Raw genomic sequence first — 17241 nt, 5'->3', positions numbered from 1 at the left:
CACGTGCCTAGAACCTGTGCTCGGCAACAAGAGAAGCCACCGCAATGAGAAGCCCGCGCACCGCAACCAACAGTAGCCCCCACGCGCAGCAACAAAGACCCAACGCAGCCAAAAATAAAATAAATAAAAAATAAAATAAATTTATAAAAAAAAAATACCACATAAAATAATATTACCTAGTAACATTAGTTATGTCAACTCCAGAGCAGCATTCCCACCTCCTCCTGCCCCCAGAGCACCCCCCTCCAGGGAGCCCCTTCCCTGATGTGCCTGTGGAGTCTGCAGCACAGGCTGGCACTGGGCAGCTGTTTTGGAGCCGCGTGGTAGGGTGGGTAGGTGGGTGGGCGCCCTGGCCCTCCTCCTAACTGACCTGTTTGTCTCATCCCCCACAGAATGTGCGCATCGACCCCAGCAGCCTGTCCTTCAACATGTGGAAGGAGATCCCCGTCCCCTTCTACCTCTCTGTCTACTTTTTCGATGTCATCAACCCCAGGGACATCCTCCAAGGCCAGAGGCCGCAGGTGCGGGAGCGCGGACCCTACGTGTACAGGTGAGGATGAAGGGGGCTGGGCTGGGACTCAGGTCATCACCCCATTTTACAGATGAGGAAACAGGCCCCTCGCAGTAGTGGGGCTTGTTCAAGGTCACTCTGCTTCTCCCAATCTGGTGCTCTAGCGCTTGAGACTTGGAGAGCGACTGCCTGGCTTTGCCACTCAGCAGCTCTCTGACCGTGGGCATAGGCCTTTCCTTCCCTGTGCCTCAGTTTCCCCCTCTGTAAAATGGGGATGACAGTACGCACTGTGGGTGGTTATGAGGATTGGATAAGATGGTTAGCGGAAAGCCCAGCACAGTGCCTGGCATGTAGTAAGTGCTCAATAAACATGAGCTGTTAACATATTATTGTTACCTGAGTTCAGCTGCTTGCCGCTCAGAAGGCAAGTGTTGGGCCTTCCCTGGCGGTCCAGTGGTTAAGACTCCGAGCTTCCACTGAAGAGGGCACAGTTCCCCTGGTCGGGGAACTAAGATCCTACATGCTGTGAGGTGCGGCCAAAAAGTAAAAAAAAAAAAAAAAAAAAAAAGGCAAGTGTTGGTTGGAAAGGAAAGGTTGCTTTATTCAGGAGGCTGGCAACCTGGGGGGGAAGGCAGACTCATGTCCAAAAACCAATTCCAAAGATTCTGCTTGAGCATGGACGTTTTTAAAGGGAAATCATTTGGGGAGCGGGTCAGAGCCTTCATCATCTTCCACTGTGTGCAAAACTTTCTTCTGATTGGTTGGTGGTGAGGTAACAGGGCGGTGTCCCAGGAATCTTGTGCTCGGCCTGAAGTTACCATCCTCCACCTGGGTGGGGGCCTTAGTTCCTACAGAAGAACTGAAAGATAGTGTTCTGTGTATCCCTCGAGGGGGAACCAGGACCCTGCCCCAAGGTGACACTATTGTCTCCTGACTGCTCCTCCTTTGTTTCTGCATCCCCTCCCTCCCCTGATTAGCAACTGTTTGAATCTACCCTTCGGAACTCAGGGGAGGTCAAGGAAGCTGAATGAAGCCTATTTCCCACAAAGAAAAAATGGGGGACATGGAAGGGATTTGTTGGGGTCCTGCTCCGTTCCATTCTGACCACTGCTGCCGCAGCCTCTTCGTTTGATCGTTTTCTTTGGGAGGGTGCAGATCTCCAGTGGCTACTGGGCTCATTGGATTGGCCCGAGCAGTTTTCCAAGAGGCAGGGAGGCCTGTCGGAATACGAGGCCGGATTTCTTGTTCTGCCCGCCGTGCCCTCAGGAAACTGCGATCCTGGCTTAGCTCACCCGTGAAAGGCTTCTATGTCAGAGCTGAGCCTGGCTTGCCGAAGTTCCTATTTATCCCTTCATTCCGTAAGCGTTTATTGAGTGCCTCCTGTGTGCCAGGCACCGTGCCAGTCGCTGTTTTTGTTTTGTTTTTTAAAATATTTATTTAGTTATTTGGCTGCGCTGGGTCTTAGTTGCGGCAGGCAGGCTCCTTAGTTGCGGCATGCAAACTCTTAGTTGTGGCGTGCATGTGGGATCTAGTTCCTGGACCAGGGATCGAACCCAGGCCCCCTGCGTTGGGGGTGCAGAGTCTTAGCCGCTGGACCCCCAGGGAAGTCCCCCAGTTCACTGTTAAAGGCAGACAAAAGCCCCTGCCTCACAGAGCTGACATTCCGATGGGGAGCGGGGAGGGAATAAACAAGTGGACAAGTAAGGTAAAACCAAGCAGCGTAAATGCTGGCGTGTTAGGAGTGAGGGGGATAGTGGGAGAGAGGAGGCCCGAGAACGAGATGGGGTCAGATGGTGAGGACCCCGGAGGCCACAGTAGGAGCTTGATTTTTTTTTTTAAACATCTTTATTGAAGTATAATTGCCTTACAATGGTGTGTTAGCTTCTGCTTTATAACAAAGTGAATCAGTTATACATATACAATATGTTCCCATTTCTCTTCCCTCTTGCATCTCCCTCCCTCCCACCCTCCCTATCCCACCCCTCCAGGTGATCACAAAGCACCGAGCTGATCTCCCTGTGCTATGAGCTGATCTCCCTGTGCTATGCGGCTGCTTCCCACTAGCTATCTGTTTTACGTTTGGTAGTGTATATATGTCCATGACACTCTCTTACCCTGTCACATCTCACCCCACCCCCTCCCCATATCCTCAAGTCCATTCTCTAGTAGGTCTGTGTCTTTATTGCCGTCTTGCCACTAGGTTCTTCATGGCCTTTTTTTTTTTTTCCTTAGATTCCGTATATATGTGTTAGCATACTGTATTTGTTTTTCTCTTTCTGACTTACTTCACTCTGTATGACAGACTCTAACTCCATCCACCTCATTACAAATACCTCCATTTCATTTCTTTTTATGGCTGAGTAATATTCCATTGTATACATGTGCCACATCTTCTTTATCCATTCATCCGATGATGGACACTTAGGTTGCTTCCATGTCCTGGCTATTGTAAATAGAGCTGCAATGAACATTTTGGTACATGACTCTTTTTGAACTATGGTTTTCTCAGGGTATATGCCCAGTAGTGGGATTGCTGGGTCGTATGGTAGTTCTATCTGTAGTTTTTTAAGGAACCTAGGAGCTTGATTTTATCCTGTGTGCAAAGGAGGGTAGTGGGCGACAGGATGATGTGATCTGATTTCCCCTTTCCAAAGATTCTTCTGGATGCTCTGTGGAGAACAGTTTGCAGAACAAGAGAGAATAATGACAGCATAACAGCAATGAAACTTGCAGCTGATTTGTAATGTTTTCTATGCATCTGACAACCATTTTAATTGCTTGATGTGCATTAACTCACTTAATCCTCACAAGTAGGGACCTAATGAAGTAGGTTTTGTTATTACTCCCATTTTATTTTATTTTATTTTTGGCCTCGCCCTGCGGCATGTGGGGTCTTAGTTCCCGACCGGGGATTGAACCCGTGCCCCCTGCAACGGAAGTGCGGAGTCTTAACCACTGGACCGGCAGGGAAGTCCCATTACTCCCATTTTATAGGTGGGAAAACTGAGGCTGGGGTAGTAAATGGTGGAGACAGGATTCAAGTCCCCACCCTCTGTCTTCAGAGTGCATATTCCTAACCACTATCCTCCCCGCCTACCCCGGAGGAGCAGGGAAGCCCGGGAAGAGACTGATGAGGGACGGCGGCGGCTTGGCCAGGGGGAGGGGGCGTGTTGGGATTTGGTTACAGAGGCTTTGGTGCCGCGTCCTGCAGTGGGCAGGCGGCGGGAGGACAGATGGGAGGAGGCGGCCAAGCTCGGTGCAGACATCCGAGGGCCCCTGGCTCCCAGGCAGCTGACCCACCGGCTTCCTCGCCCACAGGGAGTTCAGACACAAGAGCAACATCACCTTCAATGACAACGACACGGTGTCCTTCCTCGAGTACCGCAGCTTCCAGTTCCAGCCTGACAAGTCCCGCGGCCTGGAGAGCGACAGTATCGTCATGCCCAACATCCTGGTCTTGGTGAGGCGCCCCTTCCGTCTCTCTGTCTGCCCCCTGCACCGGTCGGTCCCTTGAGGGCACAGCCTGTGGCTCCTGCGGTGACATCAAGCCCGGCGGGCTTCCTGGGCGCATCCTGGGCTCTGGTTTGGGGATATTGGCCAAAGTCATGGTCTTCCTCTTTTCAATTCTGCAAATCTAAAATCTCCAAAAGGAGGTACTGGCGGGGGGGGGTGCTGAATGGGGGTCCGTGTCGTCGTCTGTGGTGTTTAGGGGGAGGTGAAGGGCAGGGCGTCCGTTCTCTGCAGGAGAGAGTCATGGTAGTAGCTGGATTTGCTGCCTGCCATGAGTGTCGGGGTCCCCAAGGCCACCCCCAGGTTTGCTGACTCACTAGGAGGGCTCACAGGGCCCAGCAGATGTGGCCCTGCTCTTGGCTATGGCTTGGTAGAGTGGAAGGAGACAGAACAGAATCAGCAGAGGGAAGGGGCGCGTGGGGTGGAGGCCAGACGCAGGCTTCCAGAACCCTCTCCCAGGGGAGTCACACAGCACACGCTGCATTCCTTCAGTGGTGACTTGTGACAACACAGGTGGGTGTCCTCCACCAGGAGCGCCCACTAGAGACTCAGCGTCCAGGGTGTTTATCGGGGGCTGGTCACGTTGGTGCCCTCTGCCTGGCACGGACCCAGATTCCAGGAAAGCAGGTGGTCCGCATAAACCACGTTGGTACAGTCCAGGCGCAGTGAGCCCCTCTTAGTTAGGGGGTGGTGGGAGCCCTCCTAAAGCCAGGGTCTCAGACACCAGCCAAAGGCCAGCCTGGCCAGGATGCCTTTCTAGAGAGCGCAGTCTCAGGCCTGCTGGCTGAGCATCTTGCTAACCCTGCGTGTTAGAACTTGTGTTTAAGGCTGTACACATGTTACCTTGTTTACTTGTCAGCGATCCCATGGTCGTTAGGTACCATTATTTTCTCCATTTGTAGAGGAGGAGAACTGAAGAACAGAGAGGTTAGGTGACTTACCTAAGGTCGCTCAGCTAGTGAGTAGCAGATTAAGGTTTTGAACCTACGAAGTTTGGGCTATGAGTTTGCCCTCTGTGGCACTCAGCCCTCCATTCAATCCTCTGTCCACCCAGTTGAAGGTCATCAGGCGTTTGCTCTGGGCCTGGCCCCGGTCTGGACTCAGGATCAGACGTGAAGGCACCTGGTCAGTCCGTTGGGTGGACAGGACAGAAGCTCAGAAAATGCAGCCCAAAGCCTTGCAGCTGCCCCCCTCAGAGATACGCATGTTTTGGCAGTGAAGTCATTTTCTCCCACCGAGCCGGTTGGCAAAGACTGTGTGATAACGCCCAGGGCTTAGGAGCATGTGTGGAAACAGGTACTGTCGTTAGGCACGGAACTGGTATGAGCTGTTGGAAGGTAGTGATTTTCAATATAAATTGCACGTGCCTTTGACCTCAGAAATTTCATAGGTAGGAATTTGTCCTCTTGACAGAATAATACATGTGGGCAAAGATGTTTGTTCTCAAGGATATTTATTTCAGCAACGTTTTCAGAGCAAACATCTAGAAACAACCGAAGCGTGTGTTATGTGGAGTTATGTTGTGATAATCTACTGCGGGCGGGCAGTGGGCTAGTATACAGCCAGCAAAAGGAGGCAGGGCCGCAGGGGGTGTCATGGAACAGTCTCTTAGTTCTATCTAACCGGGGAAAAGCAAGGGGCAGAACACATGCGTGAGGCCCCTACTTATAATATTTCTAAAGGAGAAATACTTGCACGCACACACCCACTTACGCACAAGCGCTTTTACGTGCCTAGACCAGGGTGGGCTTCTTCTGTAAGAGGCCAGGTAGATATTTTAGGCTTGGATGTCTAGATGTTCTCTGTTGCAGCTGTTCAACTCTGCCAGTATAACACAAAAGCAGCCCAAGACAAAAACATAAATGAGTGGGTGTGGCTATATTCCAATGGAACTGTTTCATGGATATGGAAATGTGAGTTTCATATAATGTTCATGTTTTTCAGAGTAGTCTTCTTTTGTTTTCCTTTCAACCATTTGAAAATGTAAAAAAACATTCTTAGCTCCCGGACTGTACAAAAGCAGGCCGTGGGCTGGCTTTGGCCCACGGGCCATAGTTTGCTGCCTTCTGGTGTAGATTCTCTCTGCAGGAATACTCAAGAACCCAGAGCAATGGGTTGCCTTGGGGGAGAAGAATAGGAAGAGGAGGGTCAGGGGTTGGAGAGGGACTTTTATTTTGTATCCTTTTATGATTTTTAAAAGCCATCTATTTATTACCTTTAAAAAATCATAATGTTAAGGAGACCCTTGTGAGTTCCCATGGAATCAGACTTCTGTGTTTTAGGAAATGCTGGCTCTGTTCCCTTTTCTACAGGTGGAGATTAGCTTTTGGATGAGGTGCCTTTAAAAAATAAACCAAGTGCCAAGACAGTATCTCCAGAGGAAAGCGAAAATTAGAAAATAAGTTCACCTAAATTCTAAGCACCCAGATATTGGGTAGAACAGGTGCTTGGGGTCTTGGAGTTTGGGAGTGAGTTTGCTAAGGAAGTGGAGTAGAGTCTCCATGAAGATTCTTTTGGTTACAAGGTCATAGTAAAAGGTGCTCTAAATTGGCGTTAAGCAAAAAGGGCATATGTGGGCTCTTGTTACTGAAAGGGCAGGAGTTGGTCTGGTTTCAGATGTGGCTTGATCCAGAGTGCAAACAAGGTTGCCCGGATCTGTGATGATTCCATGCTCTGGCCGACCTGCCCCTCAGGGTGGCTACAGCCTTGCACACCCCACGTTCAAGCACAGCCACAGGCACTTCCCCTCTCTACCCCACGGTCCCAGCCGACTGGCTCCTTGTGGCTTGTTGGCTCTGATTGGGCTACATACACATGGAGAGGAACGTTTCTTTCTTACTGTTTTTTTTTTTAATATTTATTTATTTGGCTGCATTGGGTCTTGGTTGCGGCACGTGGGATCTTTCGTTGCAGCGCGCAGGCTTCTCTCTAGTTGTGGTGTGCGGGCTTCGGAGTGCATAGGCTTAGTTGCCCTGCGGCGTGTGGGATCTTAGTTCCCCAACCAGGAATCTAACCCGCGTCCCCTGCATTGGAAGGCGGATTCTTAACCACTGGACCACCAGGGGAGTCCTGAGAGGAACGTTTCTGATTGGCCAGGCCTAAGCCACATGCCTGCCTGTGGGGCTAGGGGTGGAGTTAACTCGGCCTGAACTCAAGAACACAGGTGGTCCTATTCCTGAAGGATCAGGGAATGGTTCCGGATGACCCAGATGCCCCGCATGTCCACTGCAGGGACCCTTCTAGGCCTGAACGTTTCTCTAGATGGGCTGTGCCTTGAAGCCTGGCTTGAAGTTCAGGGAGGACAGACCAGCTGTGTCTGGCCTCTAACCCGTGGTGTCCCCTGGCTCTGCAGAGTGCAGCAATGATGATGGAGAATGGGCCCATGAGCCTGAAGCTGATCATGACCTTGGCGTTCAGCACCCTTGGTGAACGTGCCTTCATGAACCGCACTGTCAGCGAGATCATGTGGGGCTACGAGGACCCCCTCATCCACCTCATCAATAAGTACTTCCCAAACATGTTCCCCTTCAAGGGCAAGTTCGGGTTATTTGCTGAGGTAAGTGTGGCCCAGTGAGAAGTTCAGGGCCTCTGTCTTGTCCCCCACTGACACAGCCTGGGAACCGGTTACCAGCTCGCTTTTGGAGCTGGCTGGGGGCCCAGGAGTTGTAAATTACAGAAAAATCTAACTCAAACTGGCTTAAGCAAAATAGAGAATTCATTGGCTTATATAATTGAAAACTCTAGGGGTGGTTTCAGGTGCAGCTTGATCCAGGCTCAAATGATGTGACTGGTGCTGAAAGAAAGGGGAATGGCTGCTGGGGAGGCGGGTCACAAATGTCAACTATAACATTGCTCTGAGTTGCCTGCTTTTTCTTAATCTTGACCCCTGGTAACCTAGTAGGGTCAGTGGTTGGGATCCTGAGTCATGATCTGATGTAGAGTCAGATCCCTGACCTTGGCTCCCTCAACCACAAATTGTAACCAGCCCTCTGAGTTGCTCCAGCCTCAACCTCCTTTTGGGGCTCCGCTGATCTGGTGTTGGGGGCAGTGGGAGGGAGAAATGGTGATTCTGTTCTGGGCACATGATAGCTGCTCAGTACATTTTTGACTAGGATGACAGGTTCTGGGTGTGTGGGTAAGTTGGCAAGTTTAAGGTAAGTGACATGATTCTTGTCAAAGCAAACTGTAAACTTGTAAACAAATGAAAGTTATTACCAATTGAGTAACATGTTAAAACTTATTTTTGAGTATGTATAGTGGGAATCCCAAAATAACAGTCCAGCAGTGACTGTTCAGTGTTCCTGTGGTGGTTTCACATTCTTCAGCGATCTAGAATTCTTCTACTACTCTGCTTTGTCCTCCTGAGGGTATGGTTTCCATACTCAAGATTACCACATGGTCCAATATGGCTGCTAGAGCACCAGCTATCACATCCACATTCTAGGCAGCAGCAGGAAGGATGAAGTGGTGGGGGTTTTAGGGGCAGCCAGGGGAGTTGAGGACGAAACAGCATGTCCCAGCTGTTTCCCTCTTCAGGAGGGAGAAAACCAATTTCCACTTGCTTTCCATTGCCCAGAACTTAGTCATGTGGCTACACTTAGCTGCAAAGCAAGCTGGAAAATGTTACCTTTTAGCTAGTGTGTTGATGCCCTGAGTGAGGTTTGGGTTTTGTTATGAAGGAGAAAGGGGAGAATGGACTTTGGGTAGTGACTAGCAGTCTCTGATACACTTTGTCTATTATAATTATTGTGTTAGTATCCTTTTGGGTGAGCATTTATTAATAATAATAACAATAATAATAATAAAGCATTTTGAGTTCTTATGATTTCTCAGACACTGTGCTCAGCAGTTTTTACACATTAGCTCTGTTAATATTCTCAATACCTCTTTGTAGTGGCTCCTGTTACTGCCCCTTATATTGGCTAAAGTTTGGGCTCATGAAGCTCCGAATGGACAGGTGACAGAACACACAGATATTAGGAAGCCAGAGCAGCCTTTGAACTTGGGCCCTGTTGGCCTAACCAGTCAGTAATCGATGTAGCTATTCGGCCACTAAACAACCCCTATTGAGTTCCTAATGGGTGCTACACCTTACATTGTTTGGCGTCCTCGGAGGTAAAAGGGTGCTTTCTAGATTTTACCCAGCAGTCACTCATTTCTTTGTACGCTTTGCATGTTTTTGCTCTGAATTAGAAATCTTTTTCTAAGAAATACCCTCAGAGTGCCAAAGCCTGTGCTTCCTGTCTAGAAAGTACTTGATAAACATCATGTCCTGTGTGCCTGTATGCTTCAGGATACGCCAGGTTTAGCAGCCCCCAAATCTCAGTGGCTTAAAACAACAAAAGTTTATCTCTTGCCTGTATGCCGTGTCCAGTGCGGGTGGCCAGGGGGCCTCTGCTCTTCGTTGTCACTCAGGGACCCAGGCTGAGGGAGGCTCCAGCTGGACACACACTTCCCTGGTTTCTGTAGCAGCGACAGAAAGCACGGTGAAACCTGCATGCACTGGCTCTTAAAGCTCCCACCTGGAAGTGACAAACCACTTCTCTCCTCATTGATCGTTTTCACTGATCAAAGAGGTCACGTGGCCATGCCTTATTTTCATTTGGGGGGAGTAATGGGGTGACCCTACCATTCACCTAGGAGGAGAACCAGACTCTCCTAGAGTCTGGGAGGGAAGGTGGGACTCTTTCTAGGACGGATGCTGTCATCAGGGGAGGGTCCCTCCTAGAAAGCCCCCAAGTCCTCCTCCTCTTGACCCCCAGGTGCTGGGGATGCAACGGTGAACAGGATAACGAGGCCCCTGCCCTCCGGGTGAGGAGGGAGCAGCGTGTAACTAAGCGGGCTGGCTTGAGTACTGGTCCCCGGGTCCTTTGCCTCCATCCTGGGGCTTAAAGGTGTCATTCTCTGCCGTTGCCTGCAGCTCAACAACTCTGATTCTGGGCTCTTCACCGTGTTCACGGGCGTCAAAAACTTCAGCAGGATCCATCTCGTGGACAAGTGGAACGGGGTCAGCAAGGTGAGGGCGAGAGGCGCCGGCCGTCCTGTACAGGGGCCGGGTAGGGATGGCAGGGGCTGCCAGGGCCGGCCACCCCGTGCACCTTCTTCCTCTTAAAACAGGGGCTTGGGATTGACATGTCCACACTGCTATATATAAAATAGATAACCAACAGGGACCTACTGTATAGCACAGGAAACGCTGCTCAGTATTCTGTAATAACCTAAATGGGAAAGGAGTTTGAAAAAGAATAGATACACATATATGTATAACTGAATCACTTTGCTGTACACCTGAAACTAACACAACATTGTTACTCAACTAGGCTCCAATTAAGAAAAGAAAACAAAACAAAAACAGGAGGGGGTTGCATCCGCAGGGGAGATGATCTCAGAGTTGGGGATTTTACCTGTGTTTAAGGCTCAACTAGGACTTCCCTGGTGGCCCAGTGGTTAAGACTCCGGGCTCCCACTGCAGGGGGCGCGGGTTCAATCCCTGGTCGGGGAAGTTCCGCATGCCGCAAGGAGCGGCTAAAAACAAAAACGAAAAAAAAATCCCCAAAAAACCTAGCTCTTTGTTCCGGGTGTGTGTGTGGGGCATAGACACTGACTATTTACGTGTATGCTAGGAACAGAACTGTTTCTTTGATGCTTCACTTACAAGAATGCTTCAAAAATATTACACTGATGATATAACCATCCATTGCAGTAAAAGATTATTGAGTAGAAAAAAAAATTATGCTAGAAACACAGGAAGACATTCGCCTGAAAAAATAAAATAATAGATATAAATTGCACTTTGTACGACTTCACACACCCAGCCCCACTCCCACCTGAGTCACAGAGGAAACCCAGAGTTATCAGCGCTGGGTATATTCTTCCTGTCTATTTGTATCGATTTGCATGTGCGTTTTTTTTTTTTTTTTCCCTCTTGGAGCAGAATGAAATCATCCTATGTGCATTGTTTTGCAACTTGCTTTTTTTACCTGGTGGCCTTTTGTTATCATGCACGAGAATGATTGTGCGGTGGTGGTGTTCACACCTTCCAAACGCTCATCTGGGTGATGGTGGCAAAGACCTGAGGGGGGAGGACAGGTTATTCCCCATCAGTGCCCAGAGTGGCAGGGTTACCATTTGCAACCAGTAATAACCGTTCCGAATGGGCGCTACTGAAATTCTCTTTGGCTTGCTTTTTCAATATAAAAATGTACAGGGACTTCCCTGGAGGGCCGGTGGTTAGGACTCTGTGCTTCCACTGCAGGGGGCCTGGGTTCGATCCCTGGTCGGGGAACTAAGATCCCACATGCGGCCAAAAAAAAAAAAAAAAAATATATATATATATATATATATATATATATATATATATATATATATATAAATGTACACATGCTTAAAAACCTTCTCCTAGGACAGAGGGGTAGAATGTGAGAAGTCTGTTCTTTTTTCTGTCCAGGTCTCACTCCCCAGAGGCAACTACTGTTTTGAGATCTGGTAGCCACCATTAGTATTTTAAATATTTTATTTACTGGGCTACCTTCTAACTTGATCTGTTTTCAGGAAGTGTCCTTCCTCTCTGAGAGGTGAAGAGGTCAGTGTCCCCTGCTCACTGTGGTCCTTGGAGATGTGAGTGACAGGTCCATTTTACAGATGAAGTAACTGAGTCCCCAGCAGAGTTGCACATTCAGGGATCCATGGTTAGGGAGTGGGGAGCTGCAGTCGACAGTGTCTCTGGCTATCTGTCTACACAGCCTGCTCACCTTGCACCAGGCTGTCTCTCCGAGGGGACAGGCTGCTGTCAATTGGGTGGTGACATCCCCCAGGGCACATGGCCCGTGAAGTCACAGCTCCAAGTCAGGCAGGAAATGCCCAAGAGCATTTCTTTAAGAGGCCTTGCGTCCCCACAGGTCAACTTCTGGCATTCCGATCAGTGCAACATGATTAATGGGACTTCCGGGCAGATGTGGGCACCATTTATGACTCCTGAATCCTCGCTGGAATTCTACAGCCCCGAGGCCTGCCGGTAATTGCCCTGACCTGGGACATTCCGGGCCTCCTGGGAAATCTGCTTCGTGGCTGCTCAGAGCCGAATCAAGTGGCTTTTGGCGTGAACTTGCAAAGCGCTTGGCTCTCTGTGTGTCCACCGGCCCTTGGCGCCATCTTGAATTCTCTTTGGTTGCACCACGAAGAGCCAAACGCCAATTGCTGGTGCTTTTGCAAGGCCCAGAGAGAGGCTGCTGGCGGTTGTTGGAGCTCGGTCGTGGTGGGCAGGAAATGGGCAGGATTGCAGGGGACCGTGCAATAAGGCAAGCGATGGGGTCCCTGTGCTGTTTGCCTGGCTGCCCTAATTTCCCGTCGGATGCTGTGACATCTGGATGCCTTTCCTGCAGCCCCTTCAGTCTCCAGAGTAGCAGCCTCGGAGGTCAGCTTGGGGCTGAACAATTGCAGTGGGCCCGGCCGAGGGGTGAGAAGAGACAGTGGCTCCTAGAGCTCTTCTCTGGGTGCTGCCCTGTCCTCGGCTTCTCTGTTCAGGCCACTCTGGAAAAAACGCTTTGCTTGGGATCTCACTGATGTGAGCTCCGACCCACCTGCCTCCCCAGCAAAGCTTGATGAAGCCCTGTCTGTGCGAGACACTGGGGTCCCTGCAGAGAAAAGATGGACCCCATCTCTGTTCCCTGGGAGTCATGTCCTGGCGGGGGACTCAGGCCCACGCACCCCAGGGGAGTGTCAGAGAGAGGAGGTGCTTTTGCTCTGCGTGTGTTCACTTCTTAAAGTTAGGAATTTCAACCTAGAGGAAAGTTGCAAGAATGTGCAACTTTCTCCGCCTGGCCTTCCCCAATTTCCCCGTTGTTTCTCTTCGGCCCCTTCTGCTTTATCCTCATCCCACACTTCTCTCTTTCTCTCTCTCTCCTTCTGTATATTTTTCCTGGACCCTTTGAGAGTACATTGGACGCCTAAATACTTCAGTGGGTGTTTTCTAAAAACGACATTTTCTTACATAACCACATCATGTCACCAATATGAGGAAATTTAGCATTGACGTGATACTATTGTCTAGGCCAGCACTCTCCAATAAAGATATAATTCAAGTCCCATCTGCAGTTTAAAACTTTCTAGTGGCCGCATTAAAGAGAAGTAGCGAGAAATAGGTGAAATTAATTGTAATGATGTTTTGTTGGACCCAGGAGATCCAAAATGGTATCATTTCACGATGTGTAAACAAATGTAAAATATTGAAGAGCGGTTTTCCATTGTTTGGGGGTATCAAGTCGCAGAAATGTGGAGTGCATTTGACACGCAGAGCTGCATCCTAACTTGGACTGGCCCTGTTTCAAGGGCTCTAAGGCCACGTGTGCAGAGCGGCCCCCGTGGACAGCACGGGCGGAGCGGTTCTGATCCACAGCCCATGTTCGAGGTTAGAAGTGCCTTTGAGAAATATGGCAGGGTGAGCGAAAGGAGAGGGAATAGGGTGTCGGCCACGTGGCTGCTGCCTACCGAGCTGACAGCCGAACTGCGACCTGAGTGCAGAACTGAGGTCTGACGTGGGGATGAGAGGAACATTCCAGGCACCAGGGGCAGCAGATACAAAGGCCCTGGGGCAGGATGGAGCATGTGGGAGGAATACCACCTGTGGGGTGCAGCACAGGTGGGCAGGGGCTGGACCCTCTACAAGCTCGTGGGCCATGGTGCGGACATTAGATCTTATTCTAGATTAGACTGGAAGCAACTGCAGTTCTAAGTGGGGTCGCGATATCTTCTGTCCTTGTTTTAAAGCTCCATCTGCTTGCGGAGAATGGATTGGCGTGGGGGGGGGGGGAGGCAGGGAGACCCATAAGGGAGGTCACTGCAATTCGCCAGGCGAGAGACAGCGGCTGCTGGGACCCGAGGGGGGGCGGGGCGGCCGTGCCCGTGGGGCGGGGCTCAACTCGGGCCACCCACTTCCAGCCACCGCCTTCTGGGGTGCCATCCTCCATCGTTTGTCCCCGCAGGTCCATGAAGCTCATCTACAAGGAGCAGGGGGTGTTCGAAGGCATCCCCACCTTTCGCTTCGTGGCTCCCAACACCTTATTTGCCAACGGGTCCGTCTACCCGCCCAATGAGGGCTTCTGCCCGTGCCGGGAGTCCGGAATTCAGAATGTCAGCACCTGCAGGTTCAGTATGTGTCGTTCCCCGTGGGAGGGCGGGAGGGTGTGGCCCGTGATGAGGGGCTTGTCTGTCTGTTTACTTCATGGCCTCTGTACTCTTGATAATCCCATTAGGCTGGAGATAAAGTGGGCAGCAGAAAGATAACTTGAAAAAAAAAATACGCTTTGGGTATATCGGTTGCTGTCGTAATAAATTCCCACAAACCTGGTGGCCTAGAACAGCACAAGTTAATGATCTTAAGCAGTCCCGTAGTTCAGGAGTCTGACACAGGCCTCTCCAGGCTAAGATCCTGGTGTCAGCAGGCTGCGTTCCTTTCTGGAGGTTGATGGGGAGACCCCGTTTTCTTGCCTTTCCCAGCTTCTAGAGGCCCCTAGAATTCCTCGCTCAGGGTTCCCTCCCTCTGTCTTCAAAACCGGCAACATCACAAGTCTTTGAGCCCACTCCTGTGGTCACATCTCTTTTTCTGAAGCTCTTCTGCTTCCCTTGTCCAGTTTTAAGCACCCTGGAGACTATATCAGGCCCACCTGGGTAATCTAGGCCACTGCTCCCTATTTTTAGCTGATTAGCAGCCTTCGTTCCTCCTGCGACCTAATTCCCTTTGTCGTGTAACCTAACTTATTCACAGGTCCCGGGGATGAGGATGCGGACATCTTTGGGAAGGGCATCGTTCTGCCTCCCAGGTCATGATAGGTGGCTTGAGAGGGAGGCTTCGTGGGGAGGACCTTCCGCCCCACCTGGGGAGGGAAGGAAGCTGGCAGCAGCCCAACGGTTCCGTGAAATCTTGTTCCGCAGCGTGCAGCTGTGGGCTTGTTTGTGGCCCCTGGCGCCGACACGCTGTCCTCTGACATCGTCAGTGTTTCCCAGCTGTGTGCCAGTCCCCGAGACGCCCCGCCTCACATGCTCAATTTGGACACTTGGACGTCAGCTCGATTTCCCTCTCCCAACCCTCATCCAGGTCACCAGCGAGCCCCGTGGGCCCTGCCTCCAAATCAACTCCTGCATCCTTGCTTTCTTCCATTGCCCCGCCGCCTCGTGGTCCAGGCCCCTTTAGTTGGCCCTCCTCTTGCATTGTGGCCGCCCTGTGTACCATCCGTTTCCCAGACTGTCCAGTGCGGTCACCGCTGGCCTCGTGTGGTTATTTAAATTGAAACTGGGGACTGCCCTGGCGGGCCAGTGGTTAAGACTCTGCGCTTCCACCGCAGGAAGCACGGGTTCGATCCCTGGTCGGGGAACTAAGATCCTGCATGCTGCACAGTGCGGCCACCCCCCCCCCCAAAAAAAAGATAAATTGAAATTGGTTTGAATGAAAGCAAATTACAAAGACAGTGCATTCCTTGCACTGGCCACATTTCAGATGATCCCCACCCACACGTGCCTAGTGACTGCCCTGTGGGACGGACAGTGAAAAAAGAGAACATTTTCATCATCGTAGAAAGTTCTGTTGGACACTGTTCCCGCGAGCAGCCCAGGGGACCTTTCAAAAACTCGGATTGCCACCCAATCCTTTGCTTGAAATGTCTACTAGTGCCCCGTGCGTGTAGAGCAAAATCCCTACAGAGGCCCCAGTGCTGTCAGGATCTGACCTCTGCCAGTCTCTCTAATGTCATTTCTTCCCGTACTCTCCCCACTGATATTCTTCAGCCCCGCCACCTTCTCCCTGTTTCTAGGATGTATCTCGTTTGGTCCCGCCTCAGGGCCTTTGCATCAGCTGTTCCCCAGGCTGCTGTAGATCTGTGTGAATCATTCCCTTAGCCACTCCTGGTCTGTTCAAATGGCACCTCCTCAAGGAGGCCTGCTCTCTGATTTCCCATCCTAAAGTTGCTCCTCTTCCCCACCTCCCGGCTGCTCTCTGTCATTTCACCCTTGATTGTCTTCCTGGTTCTCATCACTCCCTGAAATCACTGAGTGTGTCTTTTATTTTACTTCTCGTCTGTCTACTGTATTGGATTGTAAATACTGTATGCAGGGCTCTGTCCTTAGCTTCTAGAATTGGGCCCGGTATGGAGTGGGTGCTTACACAGTGTGGGAACACATGGATGTGTGGGTGTATCTTGCACTGAGGGAAGTGAGGCTCAAGGCTAGGGTGTGACACCCTAGCTGGTAGGACAAGAAGCTACTCCTTATCTTTCGAGGTCTTGACTTCTGGGGCCTGTTGGGTTGGAACCACATTTCCGGCTGGAGATGGGAATTTGGGAGGGGTAGTTTGCTGCAGGGTTGGGAGGAAGGACTGCCATCAGGTTGGACGGTTTCCCCAAGTTCAAGCAGAATGAGGTGCTCCGTGGGGGAAGGGTTTGGAGCTGGGGCCTGGAAGTGCCCACCTCTGTCGTGGCCTCTTCTGGCCCACCTGCCCTTGTTCCCTGTTTGCTTAATTCTTTCTTCACTGGTGTTTACGGGAATTTCTGCTTGTAGGTGAGCTGGCAGTGCAGAGACCTGGTAGGCTGTGTGCTACACAGTTGCCGTGGCAAGTGGCAGGTGCTACACCAACCTGATTAGGCCTAAGAGGGCATTTCTTGGTTTACCTTTGCATTAGGCATAGCTCTAGAGCTCAGCTGTTGTCCGAAGCTGCCTTTCGCCATGTGCCAGCTCAGTTTTCCTCCAGACTGGTTTGTTGCCAGGCAGGCTCTCCCCTCCAGCCTCCAGGCTCACCTCCTCCCAGCTCTGGGTCCTGCAGAAAGGGGACAACTGGCTCCTCTTCACTCCAGCAAAAGTTCCAGAGTATGCTCTGATTGGGCTGGCTTGCATCACATGACCAGCTGTGAACCAGTAAGTGGCCAAGGGTGGCCTATGCTGATTGGTCAGGCTGTGTCACATGCTCAGCCCCTGGCTCCAGTGGGTGGGGCCAGCACCCACATGACAGGAGGCTGAAAATAGGGGAGGGGCTTTATCGGGGTGTAGGTTCCAGGAGAAAGAGTGGGTGCTGGACAGGCAGAAACTACATATCCATCCACTGCCAAGGGCTAGGGATGAAAATTGCACTGCCTCATCTTAGCACATGTGCCAGAAGAACTTCAAAAGTGCAAGGGAATTATGTATGTGTTATGCAAATAAAACTTTTTCGTTTACGTTGAAAGAGACGTATATAC

The 17241-nt window shown here is 50.8% G+C and overlaps 1 protein-coding gene across 4 annotated transcripts in view; it reads left to right on the top strand.

The window, feature by feature from the left end:
• The window catches only part of SCARB1 (scavenger receptor class B member 1), a 90488-nt gene that overhangs the window by 53323 nt on the left and 19924 nt on the right, over window positions 1–17241 (top strand). For all 4 annotated transcript variants that reach the window (XM_057527022.1, XM_057527023.1, XM_057527025.1 and 1 more), the window contains exons 2-7: window positions 393–550; window positions 3830–3971; window positions 7374–7577; window positions 9942–10037; window positions 11920–12035; window positions 14002–14168. In XM_057527022.1, the coding sequence (XP_057383005.1) occupies window positions 393–550; window positions 3830–3971; window positions 7374–7577; window positions 9942–10037; window positions 11920–12035; window positions 14002–14168 (883 nt within the window). The remainder of the gene's footprint in view (window positions 1–392; window positions 551–3829; window positions 3972–7373; window positions 7578–9941; window positions 10038–11919; window positions 12036–14001; window positions 14169–17241) is intronic.

This window comes from Balaenoptera acutorostrata, chromosome 13 (genome assembly GCF_949987535.1).
Source record: "Balaenoptera acutorostrata chromosome 13, mBalAcu1.1, whole genome shotgun sequence".
In the NCBI taxonomy this organism is placed as follows: Eukaryota; Metazoa; Chordata; class Mammalia; order Artiodactyla; family Balaenopteridae; genus Balaenoptera; species Balaenoptera acutorostrata.
The sequence above is the reverse complement of the archived record's forward strand: the minus strand, read 5'-3'. Positions and strand labels throughout refer to the sequence as shown.